The following is a 22,174-nucleotide window of genomic DNA, read 5'->3' as shown; positions in this document are numbered from 1 at the left end:
TCTCTCTGACTCTATCTCTGTCACACAAAAAAAAAAAAAAAAAAGAAAGAAATACAGCAGTCTAGGACTTTCCACCAGAGGCAGTGGTTTTACTTTTTCAATAGATACTGGTGTGTTATGCACAAACTCACAATACACCATTATTTCACATCTAATCTAACAGGACTCGCAGTCGGCTCTGTAAATGCCATCAATCTGTCCTCCCACTCACAACTCTGCCCAGGTAGAGGCTGCACCTGTGCTTACTCAAACACAACCCTGTCAGAGAGCTAACAAATCCATCCCCTTTTAAGATCTTTTGTTGCCAGAGAGAAATATCAACATTTACATACCAATATTTCCACTTCCATTTAATCCTTCTTTGCCATACTTGTCGTAGATATCCCGTTTTCTAGCTGTAAATTTAAAAAGAAGAATCAATAAAGGCCAGGTTCCTTCCCCATGGAAATCGAATAGTTTCTCCCCAAATTATAAGTCAGACCTAGAGCAGTGCTCAGTGTTGACAATTAGTGGCAAAGAGTTGGGCATACCTTACTTTACATAAAAAGGAAAAAAAGGAAAAGTCTTATTTTTTAAAAACATTTAAGCATTGGCGTGACCTGTGGTGGCGCAGTGGATAAAGCCTCGCCCTGGAACACTGAGGTCACCAGTTACAAAACCTGGACTTACCCGGTCAAGGCACATATAGGAGTTGATGCTTCCTGCTCCTCCCCCATTGTGTCTCCCCCCCACCCCTCTCTCTCTCTCTAACAAGTTAACTAAAATCTTTAAAAAAAAAACAGTATTTGCCTGACCAGATGGTGGCGCAGTGGACAGAGCATTGGACTGGGATGCGGAGGACCCAGGTTTGAGACCCTGAGGTCGCCAGCTTGAGCGCGGGCTCCTCTGGTTTGAGCAAAGCTCACCAGCTTGAGCCCAAGGTCACTGGCTCAAGCAAGGAGTTACTCGGTCTGCTGAAGGCCCACGGTCAAGGGACATATGAGAAAGCAATCAATGAACTAAGGTGTCGCAATGAAAAACTAATGATTGATGCTTCTCATCTCTCTCTGTTCCTGTCTGTCCCTATCTATCCCTCTCTCTGACTGTCTCTGAGAAGAAAAAAAAAAAAAGTTATTTATTGACCATGAACATTAAATATTCATTTAACTCACCACCCATAGAGCTCACACATGCTACATTCAATCACATCACCAAGGTAAGAATTACCCCTGCCCTGGACGCATTGGTAGGAAGCGCGTGTACTGGCAGCCGGACTTGAGACCCTGGCCTGTGACAGCCCAGCCTCGCCTTCCTGACCTGCTGCTCCGTCCCGGTCCCTTACAGAACGAGGACTACTGCTCAGCCCTGTTAACTCAGGTTCCCCTGACATGACACCTCACACTCCTCCCCCAAATCTCATGTTCTACAAAACCGCACACTAAAATGCAGGGGTTATGGAGAAACCAGAACTAGAGAAGCAAAGCACTGCCAGCGAATCTGGGGAATCAGAGTCCTGGTAACAACAACTGTTCCTGTGAAGGTCAAGGCTGCATAAAAGACCATGAAAAATGCGTATCATCAAAAAAAAAGTAGGAGGATAAAAGAAAATATTTTAATGAGGGCATAGAGGTTCTCTTTCTGTGAAACTCAAGTGTGGGCTTAGTCCTCAGTTCTTCTCAGGAGGAACTCAGCCCCTGGGAGAGCAAAGGAAGCACGTAAACAAGACTGATGCCCATGTGTCAGGCCAGCTCAAAAGCCCACCATCAGCTGAAGACTGCGCTACTACTAAGACCAGCCTCTAGCCTTTCAAATGCATGCCTCCACCTTAGCTCACCAAGCTATCTAGCTACCTGACAGGTGAACCCAGTGGTTTTCCAGGTCTCTTACTTGGTCCCACACTGTCCCTGTTCCAAACCCAGATGTGAGTCTCCTCTTCACCAAAAACCATGGGTTGGCGTGACCAGGCGGTGGCGCAGGGGATAGAGCATCAGACTGTGATGCGGAAAACTCAGGCTCAAGACCCCGAGGTCGCCAGCTTGAGCGAGGGCTCATCTGGTTTGAGCAAAAAGCTCACCAGCTTGGATCCAAGGTCGCTGGCTCAAGCAAAGGGTTACTCGGTCTGCTGAAGGCCCGCGGTCAAGGCACATGAGAAAGTAATCAATGAACAATTAAGGTGTTGCAATGTGCAACGAAAAACTTATGATTGATGCTTCTCATCTCTCCATTCCTGTCTGTCTGTCCCTGTCTATCCCTCTCTCTGACTCTCACTCTGTAAAAACAAAACAAAACAAAACAAAAACCATAGGTTGTAGCTGGTTAACAGCTAAGCTGTGAAACCAGGCTAGCGGACCTGACTTTAAGAGCATTCAGCCTGACCTGTGGTGGCACAGTGGATAAAGCGTCAACCTGGAAATGCTGAGGTCGCCGGTTCAAAACCCTGGGCTTGCCTGGTCAAGGCACATATGGGAGTTGATGCTTCCTGCTCCTCCCACTGTTCTCTCTCTATCTCTCCCTCTCTCTCTCTCTCTCTCTCCTCTCTCTCTAATAAAAATGAATTAAAAAATCTAAAAAAGTAAATAAATAAAAATTTAAAAAAAAAAAAAAAAAAAAAAAAAGAGCATTCAGCAGCTACACTCTAGAACAGCAGTTCTCAACCTGTGGGTCGCGACCCCGGCGGGGGTCGAAGGACCAAAACACAGGGGTCGCCTAAAGCCATCGGAAAATACATATTTTATTTAAAAATGTATTGTATAGGCCCTGGCCAGTTGGCTCAGTGGTAGAGTGTCGGCCTGGCATGCAGGAGTCCCGGGTTCGATTCCTAGCCAGGGCACACAGGAGAAGCGCCCATCTGCTTCTCCACCCCTCCCCCTCTCCTTCCTCTCTGTCTCTCTCTTCCCCTCCCGCAGCCAAGGCTCCACTGGAGCAGTTTGCCCAGGCGTTGAGGATGGCTCTGTGGCCTCTGCCTCAGGTGCTAGAATGGCTCTGATTGCGGCAGAGCGATGCCCCAAGATGGGCAGAGCATCGCCCCCTGGTGGGCATGCCAGGTGGATTCTGGTCAGGCGCACGTGGGAGTCTGACTGCCTCCCTGTTTCCAGCTTCAGAAAAACACAAAAATGTATTGTATAATAAATATGTATTTTCCGATGGCTTTAGGCAACCCCTGTATTTTGGTCGTTCGACCCCCGCCGGGGTTACAACCCACAGGTTGAGAACTGCTGCTCTAGAAAGAGGCTGGAACACTCAGACATCTAGTTGCAGCTGTGCACTCAATTCCTATGTCGTAACTAAGAAGTCCTTTCAAGTGGTGCCAGTCCTAGAAGCCTATATGTTTAAGAAGGGCAGTGGACAAGAGCAGTCCTTACACAACAAAGGGTGCCTTCAGACCAGCAAGGACCCACACTAATCCCCATGACCTCATCCTTCCTGCCAGTCCACAGACCAGGGTGTCAGTACCGTTCCACCTAATAGAAGCCACTGGAAACCAGGGTGCCCCCACCACTCACGGCTAAAACAGTCAGAACCAGATCCCCAAGGCAGCACACCCACAGCCCACCCCGAGAGGGAGGCACGCTCACCGTCGGAGAGCACCTCATAGGCCTCGGCTACTTGTTTGAATTTCCTCTCTGCTTCTTCTTTATTCTCTGGGTTCTTATCTGGATGCCACTTCAATGCCAGTTTCCGATACCTTGAAGAGAGTAAAAGGCACTGATTACAACTAAAGTCCAGATGAGGCAGGCGATGGCTTCTGAGCTGCAGACTGGGATGACAAGGGCTGGTTTCAGTCATGAAATCCCCGTCCCCAAGAATGAAATACACCAGTCCTAAGATCCAGAGAACATAATAAAAACCAACCTCTAGAGGTAGAAAAGTGTTCAGTGTATGTGGACCTGGTGTGTGCAGTGTGAGCTCAGGTGATGGGGTTGAGGAGTGTGTGCAGAAGGCAGTCCTGGTCACTGAGCAGGAAAAGGCCACCACACGACTGGCATCTCCTTGCCAACCAGGACCTCCCAGTCCATGTGGCACAGGAGGGTCTCTCGGCCACCGCAGTCAAGAATTTCACATCTTTCACAAGGACACACCATTCTGGATTCAGTCTATGTTCCAAGGTGCCAGTGAACAGTCACATGATTCTTAAATTTTTTTTAAAAAATCATCTTTGCCTGACCAGGCGGTGGCACAGTGGATAGAGCGTCGGACTGGGATGCAGAAGATCCAGGTTCGAGACCCCCGTGGTCGCCAGCTTGAGCGCGGGCTCATCTGGTTTGAGCAAAAGCCCACCAGCTTGAACCCAAATTCGCTGGCACCAGCAAGGGGTTACTCGGTCTGCTGAAGGCCCGCGGTCAAGGCACATATGAGAAAGCAATCAATGAACAACTAAGGTGTTGCAATGCACAATGAAAAAGTAATGATTGATGCTTCTCATCTCTCTTCATTCCTGTCTGTCTGTCCCTGTCTATCCCTCTCTCTGACTCACTCTCTGTCTCTGTAAAACAAATAATAATTTAAAAAAAATTTTTTATAATTAAAAAAAATCATCATCTCATTAGCTAAACATGAGCATACACTAATAGGGGGACATTAAGTGGAGAGGGGCATGCCCCTGAAAACAAGAACCTGACAATCCTCTTAACACCTGGCAACTTATGAATGTTGTGTGGCTCAATTTAATTTCAGCATTTTAATGAAAAATCTCAGTTTAACATATTAGGATCTGATTACAGCTGCGATCTGTAAAGGTAAAACAGTAGTGTACTCTTCCATCACTGTAACCTAACCATGCAGTAGCAGGCCCAAATCTCTACAAGGCCCCAGTCCCCATAGAAACAACAGACCACATGGAAGGTGACAAGGAGCCAGGAAGCGCAGGAGCACAGACCACACCCTGTACCTGCCTCGTGGAAGACAACTGGGTCTCAGAGCCAAAGCGTCATATGAATTGTAAAGAGCATCTGGCATGGCCTGTGGTGGCACAATGGACAGAGCGTCAACCTGGGATGCTGAGGTCACCAGTTCAAAGCCCTGGGCTTGCCAAGTCGAGGCACATGACAAGCAAACAATCAATGAACTGAAGGGGAGCAGCTCTGAGCTGACTGATATTCCTTGCTCCCCAACTCCTCTCTGTAAAATCAGTAAGTAAAATCTTTGAGGGGGGAGCACCTGACATTTTGATCTCGACTAGAGGCTTTCTTTCCCCACTCGTGCTTTAGCAGCAGGCCCCAATCAGAGAACCTGTGACACAAACATGGGGAAGACTGGGGTCTTCTCAGGAGGGGGATGTGACAGCCACACACCTTCAGTCCTCAAACAAAGTTTTCCTGGTCACTGTACATGAACAAAGCTAGAGTCTACAGAATGGACTGTTTCTAAGAATGTGCACCTCCCACGGTGGCAATTTTGCTCATTAAAAATATATGAGGCGCCCTGGCCGGTTGGCTCAGCGGTAGAGCGTCAGCCTGGCGTGCGGGGGACCCGGGTTTGATTCCCGGCCAGGGCACACAGGAGAAGCGCCCATTTGCTTCTCCACCCCCACCCCCTCCTTCCTCTCTGTCTCTCTCTTCCCCTCCCGCAGCCAAGGCTCCATTGAAGCAAAGATGGCCCGGGCACTGGGGATGGCTCCTTGGCCTCTGCCCCAGGCGCTAGAGTGGCTCTGGTCGCGGCAGAGCAACGCCCCCGGAGGGGCAGAGCATCGCCCCCTGGTGGGCAGAGCATCGCCCCTGGTGGGCGTGCCGGGTGGATCCCGGTCGGGCGCATGCGGGAGTCTGTCTCTCCCCGTTTCCAGCTTCAGAAACAGAAAAAGGAAAAAAATAAATGAATAAATAAATGAGGCTAAAAAAATAAAAATTAAAAAAATAAATGAGGCTAAATTGAGTCTGTCAGTTGGGAAACTCTCGTTCCTCTTTAAAGGTACCAACATTTTCTAAATCGGAACCTCGAATTCTCCCTGGGACACTGACAGACCCACGCTCTCACTGGCAAACTGGAACCTCCACTTTCTAGGTGCATCTGGTGGCAGAAAGGCAGATTTCCTTCATGAATAAGTGCTGTACACACATGAAGTTTGTGCAAGAGCAGCACATCTGAGAATGCACCAAGCTGCTCCTGGCTGTGACCTGTGACAGAGTGAGAAACCCACTGCCCGCTGGTGACACCGCTCTATGACACTTCCGCCGCCCGCCTGGTCCCACCTCAGCCAGCCACTCCTCCCAGCTTCTGGCAGAGGTGTGACACAGGGATGCTCTGCAAACAGCTCCAGTGTGCTCAACACAACAACCAACACCCTGCTGCTAGTCCAGTATTTTTAAATGAACTGTTCTATTTGAAAACCCTTAATTTCCATCTGCAGACCCACTCAGACTAGCAGCATAGATTTCACTGTGTGGTAAGTTAGCCAAGACTGTCCCTACAACACAAACTGAACCCGCTCTCCAGTTATTCCAGGCTTCCTTATCCGTCTCTCCAGCTCTACTCCAACTCTGTAAAATCTATCTAATAACTTGTTTAGCTGTATGTTAACATCAAGCCAGTAACTAAATCCAGGTCACCTGGATCGGGTCCTTGTTGGAGGGATAGGCTGTGGCCTCCAGCAATGGGGACTAGGTGACCACACAGGGTGCTGCGGCACCACATCCAGGAGTGCCAAGTCAGCTCCAAGTCCAATGTCAGGGCTATCTGGAATTATCTCACATCCTCAGGAAGGTTCTGATAGACTTTTAGCAGAAACAGAGCCCACTGCCCCAAAGCAAGGGAGAGAGGAAACCATATGACCTTATCCTCCACCACTGGGCCAAGTCTGAGAAATTAAACTGGGCATGCAGACAAAGACTGTTATACTACACTGAACATTTTCATAAGCAATAGTTATACTATCCAGTCAGCCGTGTCCAACTGCACAGGTTCATTATTTCAAAAATACAATTACTTACGCCTTTTTAATATCCTCGGCGGAGGCATGTCTCTGCACGCCTAGAACTTCATAGTAATCCACCATGTTTTACAGGCTGCTGGAACGAGTCCTGCAAACAGAGACCGTGGTCAATGACAATGCTACAGGGCTGGGTGATCATGGGGGGAGGCGGAGAGAAAAGGAGAGGAGGGGAGGGGCCCTCCTCTCAGCATTAAGCACTAACCTGTCAGGCTTTGGACTTGTCCAGGAACTCATCTCAAGACTGGCACCTCAGACCTTTCTTGGTATGGGGGGGGGGGGGACTGAAAAACCTAATTAATAACCTAAACCAACAATTTTCAACATTTTTCATCTCTTGGCACACATGAACTAATTATAATTACTAAAATTCTGTAGCACGCCTAAAAAAAACTTTTGATGACATGACCAAAAAATAAGTATAATTTTGACTCACACCAAATCGCTATTGTCATTCATTTTTATTTCACAATCTCAAGGAAAAGAGGTCAGTGCCCCTGTCTAAATAGGTATTGCATGTCTGAAAATTCTTATAGTGGCCCTGGCACTCCACAGCTGTGGGTTTGACCCCAAGTCAGGGCACCTGCTGACCAGGCGGGGGTGCAGTGGATAGAGCGTTGGACTGGGAGGCAGAGGACCCAGGTTCGAGACCCCGAGGTCACCAGCTTGAGCGCGGGCTCATCTGGATTGAGCAAAGCTCACCAGCTTGGACCCAGGGTCGCTGGCTTGAGCAAGGGGTTACTCGGTCTGCTGGAGCCCCACGGTCAAGGCACATATGAGAAAGCAATCAATGAATAACTAAGGTGTCACAACAAAAAACTAATGATTGATGCTTCTCATTTCTCCCCGTTCCTGTCTGTCTGTCCCTATCTATGCCTTCCTCTGTCTCTGTTTAAAGAAAAAAAAAAAACAACAACAATCAGTGCACAGATGAACGGAACAAATAAGTGAGACAATGAGTTGATGCTTCTTTCTCTCCTTTCACTTCCCCCCATCCAATCAATGAAAAATAATATTGTGTGTGTGTGGCACACCCATTGAAAATCACTGCCCTACTAGACACAACTAGCAGATGGCTCAGGCAAGGACAGGGCGACCTGAGCAGCAGCTGACAGGCGTGCTCAGCACCCTGCTCCCTGCCTCGGGTGCTCATGAGCTCAGCTGCCCCATTCCTTCCGTGCATCCCTGTGCCAGGCCTGGGCAGATGTGGGGTGCCAGGAAGAACAGCAACCCTGCCCAGGGCAAACGCAGCATGGAACCAAGACACCACATCTTCCCGCATATATCCCTGGAGCAAAAAAGGGACCATCTTTGACTAAGGACAATCAATTTGGTCAACTGACTCAAGTGCCATTCAAAAAAGAATATATAACCTTAAATGCTCTAAGTGTATGGCTGTAAATAAGTTCAGGAACAGAACAGACTGCAAATTTGCCTTTTAGAACCCCAAAATATCTATTTTTCAAGTAGAGTCCCAGGATGTTTTTTAAATTACAAATTAGAGGAGAAAATGATATGGTTACTATTTTCTTGTAATTCCACCAACTTAACATTCAAGTCCAACAAGCTGTGACAGAGACACAGCAAAACCCACACAACGGTAAGTAGAGGGTGTGCCTGTGAGTGGTTGTTCACTGTAGTTTTTTCCATTGTCTGAATGAAACTGTTTTAAATACAATCAGTTACAAGATATAGGAGTGAGCAAACAATTTTAAGAGGTTTTCTCACAGTAGGTACATCATTCAAAGCAGAGGTTGGCTGGTGAGCGTTAGGTTCTGCCTGGAAATTATGTACTAACCACTGAGGAGGTAGCTGGTTCCTGTGACCCGGGAAGCACAGCAACCTGAAATCTTCAGGAACTAAAAACCTGGCCACCAGCCACAATACTGCAAGAGCAGCCAGAAAGCAGCAGAAAACCAGCACCACTTCGGCTCTACTCAAAGGGACGAACTATGCATGGCTACTTTCAGCTGAGCTCTGTGGTTGCTGCATGGGTCTGCCTGACATCTCAGCAGTGACAGACAAGGGAATGATGCCAGTCCACTATTAAAAGAGAACAAGGAAGAGATAGATCCCTGCAGAAAGCTCCCACTTCCTAACAGGTGGACCATCACCTGAGTCACACATGGCCCAAGGTCGCCAGGAGATCAGACGCCATGATTAGGGTTCTTCGCTACCAAGTCAAAGCCCATGCTCTCTGACGTCCCAACAGTTTGTCTTGTATTTGCAACACTGGGCCACATTTCTGCACAGTGATGGCAGTGTGGCAGCCAGGTCAAGGCAGCAGCAGGAAGATGGGCAGAGCTCAGGAGGCCCCACCTGCCAGGTGCTGAGCAGGCGTGGTTGCTCAACTACTTATGGGGACTCCCGCAAACATGTCAACTAGACATAGGCAGCACTCCAAAGCTGCCACTTCTCTCCTTCCTAAAGGAAGACTATCCCATGAAGGAAAGGCAAGTGAACTGAACAAGACCAATCAGCTGGTGGAGAGTCCAAACCCACCCAGTCCCCCTTCACCGATGCTGCCCCTCTGTTCTCTCGCCCAGCCCTGCCCAGCGCCCACCAACACAAGTGCCCCCTTATAAAGTGAAGAGGAAGAGCCTCCCCCCCATCAGCATCCAACAGACATTTTGGGGGCTTGTGTTGAGTGGCTCCCCAAACCCTGAGTACACCTGGGCCTCTGGTGGTGGCAGCCTCCCACTCTGCCTTCCACTGCCTGCTCACGCCCCTCATCTGGCCCTGCTGGGAAAGCGTGGGGTGCCCCCCTGCTGAGATAGCATATATTAGTAATGATTCCAAAACTCAAGCTCCAATCCTAGGTCTCTCTTGGGCACATCAGACATGAATAGACAGGGGGCTGGCTACTTGGCACCGCTATCCAGACCTCTGATGGACACCCCAAATAGAACATGACTATCTCTCACTCTTGACCCTTCCGCTCCCACTTCGTCTTTCTCTAGTCAACTCCAGCCTGAGCTCCCAAGCTGCCTGATTAGAAATGTCACCATCACCAACTTCGCTACACCCCAGATACAAAATAAATTAGACCACAGTTCTGCTTGATCTAGGAGCACATCCTCTCAAGCCCATCCCTTCCCTTTCCCCCACTCGCAACAGCACCAGCACCTCCCACCCCAACACACTGCAGTAGCACACCTTCCCCTCGCAAAGCCACGGCAAGCCTGTCCATGCGTAGACGCCACAACAGCACTGGACAAAACCAGCAACAACGACACTGGGCATGCGAGAGTCCAGTGCACAGTGCTGCAGACATCCTCAACACTCACCTTTCCTGGGAGGCAGCAGGTGGAATAAAGCCTGACTGTGCTGCTCCTGCCAGGTCAGTCTGGAACAGAAACGACACAGGACAAGCCTCGGCCATGCAGTCAGGCAAGAAAATAAAGCAGCTGGCAAAACTGACTGGTGTGCTCATGACAAACAAGGAAATACAGCAGAGTACACCAGCTTGGAGGGGACTAAGAATAGAGAACTAAATGCCACCCACCTGAGCTCCGGACTGGCAGGAAAGGACATTTGTGAAAACTGGGTGGGATATAAGTCTGCAGTCAAGAGTCCGGTGGCAGTTCTAATGTCTATGCAAGCTGGTGCAGTGAGGAAAGCGGGGGAAGGGATAGAAAACCCTTGTGTCACCCATACAGCTCTCTGTACAGCGAAAATGAATTAAAAATAAGTCAAAACAAACAAGTGCAGCATGTCAAAAGGACAAGGGAACAAAACTGATAGAGCAGTGGGGACCCAGAGGGAACCGTGCACATACCCAGCACCAGAACCAGGGCCTCACTACCTGCCTTTCTACAAACCACATCTGCAACAGATAGTGGGGAGCCAACATTCTCGCAAGCACAGAAGACACTCCTCTTGGGGACTAGTCTGGGCCTCAGGCAATGCAGACCAGGTGCAGCAGTGTGAGCAGGTCCTGTTAAATGAGTGCCTGGAAGTCACCTCAAACACACTCCGCCTCCCGAAGCGCCCAACTACGGGAACCTCTCGAGCACTACCTGCTCTGACTGCACATGCTCCAGGAGCAACCCTTCATCTGGACAGTTAAGAGGACCTCTCTAGACAGCCCAGCAAGGCTCCAGGGACTGTCCCCCTCTGGTCCTTGTTTAGGTCCAGGGCACAGGCGGAGTGTCTCCCCCACATGGTTAGCATTCAGGGGGAGACACTCCATGGACTTGTTACTCTCTATGCTGATACACCCTTACACTTCTATTGTTCTTCCTAAGAATACTGTCCTGTCCCGGCTCTGAGCAAGCTCCAAGGCTATAACTTTTTAGTACCCAGAACCCAACACCGACACTACAGGAACAGTCCAGTGGTCACCAACATAAGGTGGAAGACTAGTCCCTGTTACCTCTCCTGGGAAACAGACCACATGCAATTATGAGCCCAGCCTGCCCCATAAACTTACCTTGGTTATGTTGTCCCACTCCAACCAATCAAAACCTTGACACCAGTTTCTCCTATCAACATCCTCTCAATGAAACAAATGTCAGACCCTCACATCTATCGACCACACCACTACAGAACAGCTCAACAACACACATTAAGTCTGTTATTCAAACCCTTCAGCTATTATTTCCTACAGTTTAGTAGGTTTTACCAATTTCTGTTCCAAGTCTTATTCCACATATCTCCTTTACTATGTTTACATTTTTAAAAACTGACTTTATTAACAGGCACAGTGTAATAATCACAAAAGTCACAGATTACAAATGCTAAGTTATTTCTTCTTCAACAAGATGTAACTATTAAAATGAAGTAAGCTCTGGCCCAGTAGCTCAGTTGGGTCGAGTGTCATCCCAAACATGCCAAGGTTGCAGGTTCTACAGTAACATACGAGAATCAACCAATGAATTCATAAGTGCAACAACAAATTGATGTCTCTCTCTCTCCCCCTAAAAAATTAATTAAAAAGTATAAATGAAATGAAGTAAATTTCATTAGTGTACTCCCCAAAGCACCTTCCAGAGAAAACCATCCTCTGCTCCACAGCACTGCATCCTCCCCATGGAGACTCCAGACAGTGCTCTTGTGTGCACCTTGCCAGGAGCCCCTAAGCCCGCACCCCCCCAGATGCATTTTTACCCTCACCCCAATGCTAAGCTACTTCATCTCTCCTGAGGACATGCTCCATGTACCTTCCTTTACAATAATCATCACACATCCCTGAGGTTTTTAAAAATGTTTTTAGACCACAAGGTCCTTAAGGGCAGGACCCACACCACTCAATCTCTAGATCTCAGCAACACAGTCCCTGGCAGAGAATAAGGTGGCTTACCAAATTGGTGGGTACACAGAACAAAGCTTTTAATTACAGAATGTCTGGGAGCTTCTCAAGTTCCCTCATATTCCAATGGGTGATCAAGAAGACCCAAAGCCTCTTGTCCACTTACCAAGGTAAATTTTGATTAACGAAGCCAAGTTAGCAAAATATGAAAATGTGGCTGCAGCCCTGGCTGGACAGTTCAGTTGGTTAGGGCATCATCCCTGTACATTAAGGTTACTGGTTCAATACTCGGTCAGGGCACATATGGAAATGGATCTGTGTTTCCGTCTCTCTCTCTCTCTCTCTCTCTCTCTCTCACCTTTCTCTAAAATCAATTAAAAATCTTTAAGTAAATATGACTGCAAACCAATAACTGTTAAATTCTACATATCCTAATCTAGTCTTCCCCTCAAGAAGCCTAGAGCCATTCACTGGTCACCCCAAACAAATACAACCAGTTTTCACTAGCGTTTCACTTCCCAGCTGTCCCTCCAATGCAGCAGCGAGCCCCATGATCTGCAGTCTGTCCTCCCAACACAGCTGACTTAAGTGGGAAACGCTTTTCTTCCCAGTCTGCACATTAACACTCTACCCTCTCTAACTCCTAGGGTCCACTCTTGGCCACCCAAATAGATACGCAAATGAACCAGGGTACCCACCATTGGGGAAGGCTGGAGTCCATGCGCCACCTCCCAACTGGTGCCTGCACTGTAGCCAGTGCAGACCATTGTATCAACACATGGAACACAAGTTCCAACTCCCAAAGTTCAATCAGCTGCACATCTCCAATTACCATACAGATGAATTAAACCAGTGGTAGTCAACCTGGTCCCTACCGCCCACTAGTGGGTGTTCCAGCTTTCATGGTGGGCAGTGGCAAAGCAACCAAAGTATAAATAAAAAGATAGATTTAACTATAGTAAGTTGTTTTATAAAGATTTATTCTGCCAAACAGTGAAAATCCAACATAAAGTACTTGGTAAGTAATTATTATTATATGCTTTAACTTGCTGTAACTCTACTTTATAAATTTTATAAAGTAAAGTTACTTCCTTACTTTATAAATCACCATTACTGTGGAACCGGTGGGCAGTTAGAAAATTTTACTACTAACAGAGATACAAAAGTGGGCGGTACGTATAAAGAGGTTGACTACCCCTGAATTAAACCATCATTACGTGTACTTACACATTTTATTACTAGAGTTCTAGAAAGTACAATTCTGTATAATTAAGTCTAGGTCACTCTTGTTAAGTCTGAGGAAAAAAAGTGCCTACATTTCCCAACAGAACCACCATCACTTAACTTCTGTTTCCTGTGTCTCAGTGGAAAAAGCATTAAAAGAACACTACAGGATCCCAAACCTCCTAGCTACCTCCAAGCATCGTGTTCGTAACAAAAAATAGTGTATGTGCCCAACACAACTGTTAAAAACATATCACTCTGAGGCCTTACAGTGTCCCTAAATTTCCCAAGCTTGGTGTGGGGGCTTAGATATCTCCATATCTGTCTGACCTGTGGTGGCGCAGTGGATAAAGCATTGACCTGAAATGCTGAGGTCACAGGTTCAAAACCCTGGGCTTGCCTGGTCAAGGCATATATGGGAGTTGATCCTTCCTGCTCCTCCCCCCTTTCTCTTTCTCTCTCTCTCTCTCTCACACACACACACTAACTCTCTCTCCTCTCTAAAATGAATAAAATTAAAAAAAAAAAAAGATATCTCCATATCTGAGGCCTTCTGCTACTCCATCTCCCAAATCTTGATCATCCACACCAATAAGGTGTTTATTGGACAAAAGTGACCCTCATTCACCCACAACACCTTTCTCAAGTATCTCTCCATCTAGAATTGAAGAAGAAACCTTGCTCTGCGTGCTAAAACAAAAAAACTAAACAAAAACATTCCTTCATTCCTTTCTAACCCAAGACTCCACTTTGAAAATGGAGCTGAAGCAAGGGGAATGAGTTTCTTCTTCCAGAAAGCCTTTCATTATCACCCACACACAGATTTGTACTCATTGTACACTGTTCTAAGTAACATATTTGAAAGGCCATATGTCTACTGAAGACATTCCTTATCTTTAGTGAAAACAAGTTAAATACATATTACTTCTATGAACCCAGAAAAAAGGCAATTTTAAGTACAATGTTTTTTAAATGTTTGATTCATGTTGAGGCGTCAAACTGATTTCTTGCACTACTACTGAAACAGAAGTAGGCAAGAAGTTTAAGAAGAAGGTCAGGTAGCTCAGTTGGTTAGAGCGTCTTTCCAAGACGCATAGGTTTCAAGTATGATTCCAGTCAGGGCATGTACAGGAACAGACTGAAGTTTCTCCCTTTTTCTTTTTCTCACTCCCTCCCTCTCTCTATAATCAATAATTTTTTTAAAAAAAAAAAGAAAGAAAAAAATCTGGAGCACCTTCCCAGGTGTCCTTTTATTACCTGATGACTCTCAGACCAAATACACAGGTAGGAGAGAAACAAATATAGACATGACCTTCCTTATCACAGATCACCTACTTAAATATTTGTCTTTACCCAATATCCCCTGCATTCCTGAAACACAAGGAAGTTACTGGCTTCATGAATAGATAGGGACCACTGTCACCTATTAGATTCCTTTCATTAAAATGAAGTAGAACAGGCCCTGGCCGGTTGGCTCAGCGGTAGAGCGTCGGCCTGGCGTGCGGGGGACCCGGGTTTGATTCCCGGCCAGGGTACACAGGAGAAGCGCCCATTTGCTTCTCCACCCCCACCCCCTCCTTCCTCTCTGTCTCTCTTCCCCTCCCACAGCCAAGGCTCCATTGGAGCAAAGATGGCCCAGGCGCTGGGGGATGGCTCCTTGGCCTCTGCCCCAGGCGCTAGAGTGGCTCTGGTTGGGGCAGAGTGATGCCCCGGAGGGGCAGAGCATCGCCTCCTGGTGGGCAGAGCATCGCCCCTGGTGGGCGTGCAGGGTGGATCCCGGTCGGGCGCATGCGTGAGTCTGTCTGACTGTCTCTCCCCGTTTCCAGCTTCAGAAAAATACAAAAAATAAATAATAAAAATAAAGTAGAACACATCACAAGAGCTCTGTCTCTAATATTTGTGAACTTCAACTGTATGTTACATATATACAGTGTGTCCGTGAAGTCATGGTGCACTTTTGACCGGTCACAGGAAAGCAACAAAAGACAACAGAAATGTGAAATCTGCACCAAATAAAAGGAAAACTCTCCCAGTTTCATACCTATTCAGTGCAGTTCGATGTGGGCTCACGCACAAATTTTAGGGCTCCTTAGGTAGCTATCCCGTATAGCCTCTACAGACTTGTCACTGACTGATGGCTTACCAGAACGGGGTTTCTCCACCAAACTGCCAGTTTCCTTCAACTGCTTATCCCACCGAGTAATGTTATTCCTATGTGGTGGCACTTCATTATAAACGCACCAATATTCACGTTGCACTTTGGTCATAGATTCAAATTTAGCGAGCCACTGAACACACTGAACTTTCCTCTGTACTGTCCACATTTCGATTGGCATGGCCATGGGCTGCTCCGCTGTATACACGGTGTTACGTCGTCATCTGCGCATGCGCACATGCTGCCACATCATCTTACAGAAACTGGGAGGGTTTTCCTTTTATTTTGGTGCAGATTTCACAATTCTGTCGTCTTTTGTTGCTTTCCTGTGACCAGTCAAAAGTGCATCATGGTCTGACCTGTGGTGGCGCAGTGGATAAAGCGTCGACATGGAAATGCTGAGGTCGCCGGTTCAAAACCCTGGGCTTGCCTGGTCAAGGCACATATGGGAGTTGATGCTTCCAGCTTCTCCCCCCTTCTCTCTCTCTGTCTCTCCTCTCTCTCTCTCCCTCTCCTCTCTAAAATGAATAAAAAAAATAAAAATAAAAAAAATAAAAGTGCACCATGACTTTAGACACATTGTATATCTAACAGGAGAGGGGAGGGCAGGTGGGAGACAGAGAGGGAGAGAACATTAATTTGCTGTTCCACTTAGCTGTACATTCACTGGTTGCTTCCAGTGTGTGCCCCGACCAGAAATCAAACCTGCAACCTTGGTATCTCTGGATAACACTCTAACCAACTCAGCTAACCAGCCAGGGTAGAGTGAGTGAGTGTGTGTGTGTGTGTGTGTGTGTGTGCGCGCGCGAAAATATTTTTTTCCAACTTTCCTAAACTCTAGATTCAATTGAAGAAGGGAAATCAGAATGCAGACAAACCAGGAAGTAGAGTCCAACTCAAGCAGTCCTGTCTGAGCACTCCAGCTGGGGGCAACGCTGCAGGCACAACGGAAAACCACCAAGCTCCAAGGCCTGTCATGGGAAGTGCACAAGGTTGCCCAAGCACAGGCACATGAGGCAAACACTAATGCTTTTGGCGGAAAGGGTAGGATAAGCATTTTCATTTTTTTTATGTTTACTTTTTTTTTTTTCCATTTTTCCGAAGCTGGAAACGGGGAGGCAGTCGGACAGACTCCCGCATGCGCCCGACCGGGATCCACCCGGCATGCCCACCAGGGGACGATGTTCTGCCCCTCTGGGGCATTGCCCTGTCGCATCCAGAGCCATTCTACTGCCTGAGGCAGAGGCCACAGAGCCATCCCCAGCACCCAGGCCATCCCTGCACCAATGGAACCTCAGCTGTGGGAGGGGAAGAGTGAGACAGAGGGGAAGGAGAGAGGGAGGGGTGGAGAAGCAGATGGGCGCTTCTCCTGTGTGCCCTGGCCAGGAATCGAACCCGGGACTCCCGCACGCCAGGCCGAAGCTCTACCGCTGAGCCAACCGGCCAGGGCCTATGTTTACTTTTTTTAATGTTTATTTTTTATTGACTTTTAGAAAGAAGGGGAGAGCCTGACCTGTGGTGGCACAGTGGATAAAGCATCAACCTGGAATGCTGAGGTCGCCAGTTTGAAACCCTAGGCTTGCCTGGTCAAGGCACATATGGGAGTTGATGCTTCCTGCTCCTCCCTCTCTCTCTTTCTCTGTGTCTGTCTCTACTCTCTGAAATAAATAAAAATTTTTTTAAAAAAATTTTTTTTAAAGGGAGAGAGCAGGAGAGAGACAGGAACATCTGATCCTGTATGTGTCCTTACCAGGGATCGAACCAGCAACCTCTGCACTTCAAGACGATGCTCCAACCAACCGAGCCACTCTAGCCAGGGCTAAATGAGCATTTTAAAGGGCACAAAATCACCTTTTGCCTGAGGAAATCACCCTTCCAAAGGCAACTGACACTTATAACTAAGCCTACTAATCCAATAGGCAAGATATGGACACAACCTAGGTAGCCATCCACTGATGAAGAATGGATGGATAGTGGTGCATGTGCGCAATGAATACTACTCAGCCATAAAGAATGAAATCTCGCCACTGTGACACGGAAGCACCTAGAAGGTACTGGATTCAGTGAAACAAGTCAGACAAACACCACAATTTCACTTCCTGTATTTCCCCCCCATACGTAAGATGCACCCTTTTCCAAAATATTTGGATTCTAAAAACTGGTTGCGTCTTATACAGTGGTTGTAGTTTTTTTTACTTGCATTTCCCACTTTTTCGCGCTTGTTTTTGTGCTCATTGTTGAAGACAGTGATTTGTTATCAGATACAGATGAGGACAAGCTAAGGGATAGACGTTTTGACAGTGATGAGTTGTCTGAATTTTATGATGAATAAAACTTGAATTCAATAACATTTCTTTTTTTTTTAAGATTTTATTTATTCATTATAGAGAGGGGAGAGAGAGAGAGAGAGAGAGAGAGAGAGAGAGAGAGAGAAGGGGAGAGGAGCAGGAAGCATCAACTCCCATATGTGCCTTGACCAGGCAAGCCCAGGGTTTTGCACCAGCAACCTCAGCGTTTCCAGGTCGACGCTTTATCCACTGCGCCACCACAGGTCAGGCCCTATAATACATTTCTTTTTTCAAATTTCGGACCCCAAAATTAAGGTGCATCTTACACATGGGAGGGTCTTATACATGGAAAAATATAGTATATGTGCTATCTAAAAACACAAAACAAATGAATAAACAAAACCACAGAAACAGGCGCAAAGAACAGATGGCTGTCAGTGGGGAGGACAAAAAACTAAAAGATTCCTAACATAGCTGGAGTATTTGAATATACTGATACATAGTTCTACCACCTCACAGCCATAACCAACGGCTGCCATTGTTTCTCATTTAGAATGGCAGAAAATCCCTTAAGACTTTAGATAAGGTAATAAAACTAAAGAGAAAACCAAACGATGCCTAACATAAGATATAACTTTTGAAATAAGGCACCAAAGACAAAGAATATAAAGACAGAATCTCTGCTTTGACATATACTATAAACCTTAGAAGTTATTTTTTTCAGAAATTAATTCCTCCACCTTAAAAATAAATATTTAAAATTTACATCTGGCCTGACCTGTGGTGGCAGAGTGGATAAAGCATCAACCTGGAAACACTGAGGTTGCCGGTTCAAAACCCTGGCTTGCCTGGTCAAGGCACATATGGGAGTTGATGCTTCCTGCTCCTCCCCTTCTTTCTCTCTCCCCCCCCAAATGAATAAATAAATAAATAACAATCTTTAAAAAATATTTACATCTTAGGCAGGCTATTAAAACAAAAGAGGTCAGCTGTGATTTCAGAAGTCCTAAATAAAAAAGTTTGGAAAAACACCTAATCAATACACAAAAAAATCATTGAATTTTGACCAATTTTGACTTATCTATTAAGTCACTTCTCCAATTAGGCTTTAAAATTGTCTTTCCATTCTACATTATCATTTCTATCACTGTTCTTATCTTCAACTTTGCTGGCCTTCTCCCTTTTATTGAGTTTTAAGTTCTCTCAAATTCTATTCAAAGAGAAACTACATTATTTGTTCAGTCTTCTCATTAATCCTCTCATAGTTCCTTAATAAGCCTGCAATTACCTGCCCTGCACCACGAGGTGGTGTCCTAGATAAATTTAAACCAAACCAGATTTTTTGGGGCGGGTTTTTTTTGGTTTTTCTTTAGAGAGAGGATAGACAGGGACAGACAGACAGGAACAATGAGAGATGAGAAGCATCAATCATCAGTTTTTTGTTGCGAGACCTCAGTTGTTCAATGATTGCTTTCTCCTATGTGCCTTGATCGTGGGCCTTCAGCAGACCAAGTAACCCCTTGCTCAAGCCAGCAACCTTGGGTCCAAGCTGGTGAGCTTTTGCTCAAACCAGATGAGCCCGTGCTCAATCTGGTGACCTCAGGGTCTCGAACCTGGGTTCTCCACATCCCAGTTCGACGCTCTATCCACTGCGCCACCGTCTGGTCAGGCCCAAACCAGATTTTTAACACACCATCATCCTAAATTCTAGAATCAAGTCCAAGTGAAAAGGCAAAAAGAAATCATTTTTTAAATCCTGTTAAAATATCAACTTACAAATACAAGGGCTGATTCTAATTCACTTACTCCTTAGAAACAAGACATCAGAAAGGATGAGCAATCATCCTTAAACATTAACCAACCAGGCAGTGACCTTTGCCCCAAAGCAAGAAACTGGTAACACCAACTAAGGTGACATGGTCAGGATTGCATGACAATCCTGAAAAAATGAATTATAAATAATCTGCCAAAGGCCCTGGCTGGTTAGCTCAGTCAAAGATTGGTCCCAAAAGACCAAGATTGCGGGCAGGACAGGACACATTTGGGAAGCAACCAATGAGTGAGTGCACAACTAAGTGGAACAAGAAATGAATGCCTCTCCCCCCCCCCCCATCTCTCTAAAACTGTCCAAAATAGATTACAAGAGAAAATGTTCTTGGTTCTACCACCTAAAAAAACTGGGTTTGCTTAAAGAGAAAAGCTATTGTAGGCCACTTAGCTCCAACTTTCAAGAGTTGAATTCCCTATCCATAACTCAGTCATTGCTCAATACTCCCCCCCCCCACCCTGTCCTGGAGCCAGAAATACCTTCCAAACAAACCACTTCCAAATCCAGGATTAAAAAACACTGATATTTTGAAGAGAAGGCTGAACTTACCTGACATTCTTTTTAAAAAGGCTCTGTGTCCCCCTACTTCCTCACTTCCTGCAGCTCCACACTAAGCCCATTTCTTCCCCGCCCACTTCCTGGCAAGTCATCAGCACCTCCCCAAATCCATGTTCTGCATCATCTAAAAACTCCCCAGCTCATCAAGCCGTGTGCACAGAGCGCTATCACCTTTTCATTGGAACATGCAAAGAAAGTCCCAAGGGCACAGGAGCCGAAGCCTCTTATTGGAAAACCATACAAGTGGTATTGAACCTCCCAGAGAATCAGGGGGTGGGGTGGACCAGGGAAGATGAGGAAGGGAAGAAGTATGTGATCCCTTAAAATATATATATTTTTAATGTTCGCAAGAATTTTTTTTTACAACTGTAACTAATTAAACCTGAAGAACAACAGTCCTAGTTAGTTGGCTGTAGCCTGTTCAACACGCCAAGGTTGTGGGGTTGGACGCCCAGTCAAGGCACAGACAAGAAGGAACCAAAGAATGCATCAATAAGTGGAACAACAAATTCACGTCTGTCTGTCTCCCTCTAAAATAAGTTTTTTTTAAATAACCGGAAGATCAGCAAACAAGTTCAAATGAGAAAGGTTTATCTTTCCCTCTTTTGGTCATTCAACTCGTCTACTACGTCAACCGCAGCCTTAATTAAAAGGTCCGCCCACAAAATCTGACTCGGCATCCACAACTGGAACGAAAATGCTGAAAGCCGCAGGGGCGGCCCGGAGCGGCGGCGGCGACCTTCCCACCCGTGGCCTCCCCGCGGGCAAGCGCACCCGCAGCGTCGCCGAGCCCGCCCCCGGCACTCCCAGCCGGCCGGCCTGCCTGCCTGCCGTCCCTACTTTGGCAGAAGTGCTACAAACTTTAGTTTATTCTAGAAAACGCGCTGCCCAGGCCCGGACTCGCGGCGTCCGGGAACCCGCGGCCGCTCGCGGGTGGGGGTGGGGGGGACGCGGAGCGAGCTCGGCCGGCGAGACGCCCCCATTGCCCGCCGCCCGCACGAGCCTCGGCCCAACCGCCGGCGCGGGCCGGGAACACCGGGCGAGGCGGGAAGGCGACCGGCCTGGACTCCGCGTCGCGCCCGGCCCCACACTCGCCCGCGCCGGACCCACACGCGGTCGCCAGCGCGGCCCTCACCGAGGATGCGGAGCCTGCGGCGGGAGGGCGCGGCGGGACAACAGCCCGGTTTCCTCGGCTCCGGTGCGGCGACGCTGATGACGGCGGAGGCTCCTCGCGCTTTCCTTTCTCCTTTCTCCAACAACAAACAGGAACTGCGTCACGCGTCGGCGGCGTGCCGCTCCCACTTCCGCCCGACCGGAAGCCGCGCATGCGCCCCGCCCGCCCTTGCATTTCCCGAAGGTTCTCGGCCCTGAGGCGCCGGCGGAGAGCTAGTTCCTGCTGAGTCCCCGCCCCCCCCTGCCCTCCCCACCCCCGGGGCGGCCTGGCTGCTGTTCCAGAGAAAACTGGCGCGTGGTGTGTGTCCTCAGGCCGGACATTAGGATAGCGCCGATTCCTGTCCCTTCGCCTCCGCTCCTGGGTCACCACGGGTCCCACGTGGCAGACCGGTGTGGAGCTTGCGCCAGGTGCAGCCGGACTAAAGAATGACTCCCTGGCCCTGGGGACCCGCGGTCAGATTAGGAACCGTGACCCCTGATCCCGTGGAAGTGGGGTCGGACTGGAAGCCTGTGTCACCCGTGACCCTGGGTCGGTAGGGTCGACTGGGTCAACACGCCCCGTAATTCAGTTGTGGTGGCCGAAGTGCAGCGCGAGGTCAGAGGTCGGTTCTTGACCTAGGTGTCTGCCGTCTCCCACGTGACACCGAGCACCGGTGGCCTAATCACGGCTCTTTAGGAAATGAGCGCTTGCCGTGTGCTCCCCTCTGCACCCTAAGTGCTACGGTGGCCGGCTCCAGGGCCTTATCTCGCAGCCATCTTCTCAGCTAACACGACCTGCCCAGCCTCGCTCATCTGA

General features: G+C 47.7%; 1 protein-coding gene across 5 annotated transcripts in view; it reads right to left on the bottom strand.

The window, feature by feature from the left end:
• The window catches only part of DNAJB6 (DnaJ heat shock protein family (Hsp40) member B6), a 48,047-nt gene extending 26,559 nt beyond the window's left edge, over nt 1-21,488 (bottom strand). For 2 of the 5 annotated variants that reach the window (XM_066385649.1, XM_066385645.1), the window contains exons 1-4: nt 21,341-21,488; nt 6,903-6,992; nt 3,555-3,664; nt 333-395 (exon numbers count right to left, since the gene is read on the bottom strand). In XM_066385649.1, the coding sequence (XP_066241746.1) occupies nt 333-395; nt 3,555-3,664; nt 6,903-6,967 (238 nt within the window). In that variant the 5' untranslated portion in view covers nt 6,968-6,992; nt 21,341-21,488. Of the gene's footprint in view, nt 1-332; nt 396-3,554; nt 3,665-6,902; nt 6,993-10,188; nt 10,234-10,406; nt 10,565-20,196; nt 20,264-21,340 lie in introns of those variants that run through there. The other 3 variants (XM_066385647.1, XM_066385646.1, XM_066385648.1) reach the window with 3 other exon arrangements.
• Nucleotides 21,489-22,174: the final 686 nt, after the last annotated feature.

The sequence above is a fragment of the Saccopteryx leptura genome, chromosome 5, assembly GCF_036850995.1.
Source record: "Saccopteryx leptura isolate mSacLep1 chromosome 5, mSacLep1_pri_phased_curated, whole genome shotgun sequence".
Classification (NCBI taxonomy): Eukaryota; Metazoa; Chordata; class Mammalia; order Chiroptera; family Emballonuridae; genus Saccopteryx; species Saccopteryx leptura.
This window is presented reverse-complemented; position numbering and strand designations above follow the sequence as displayed.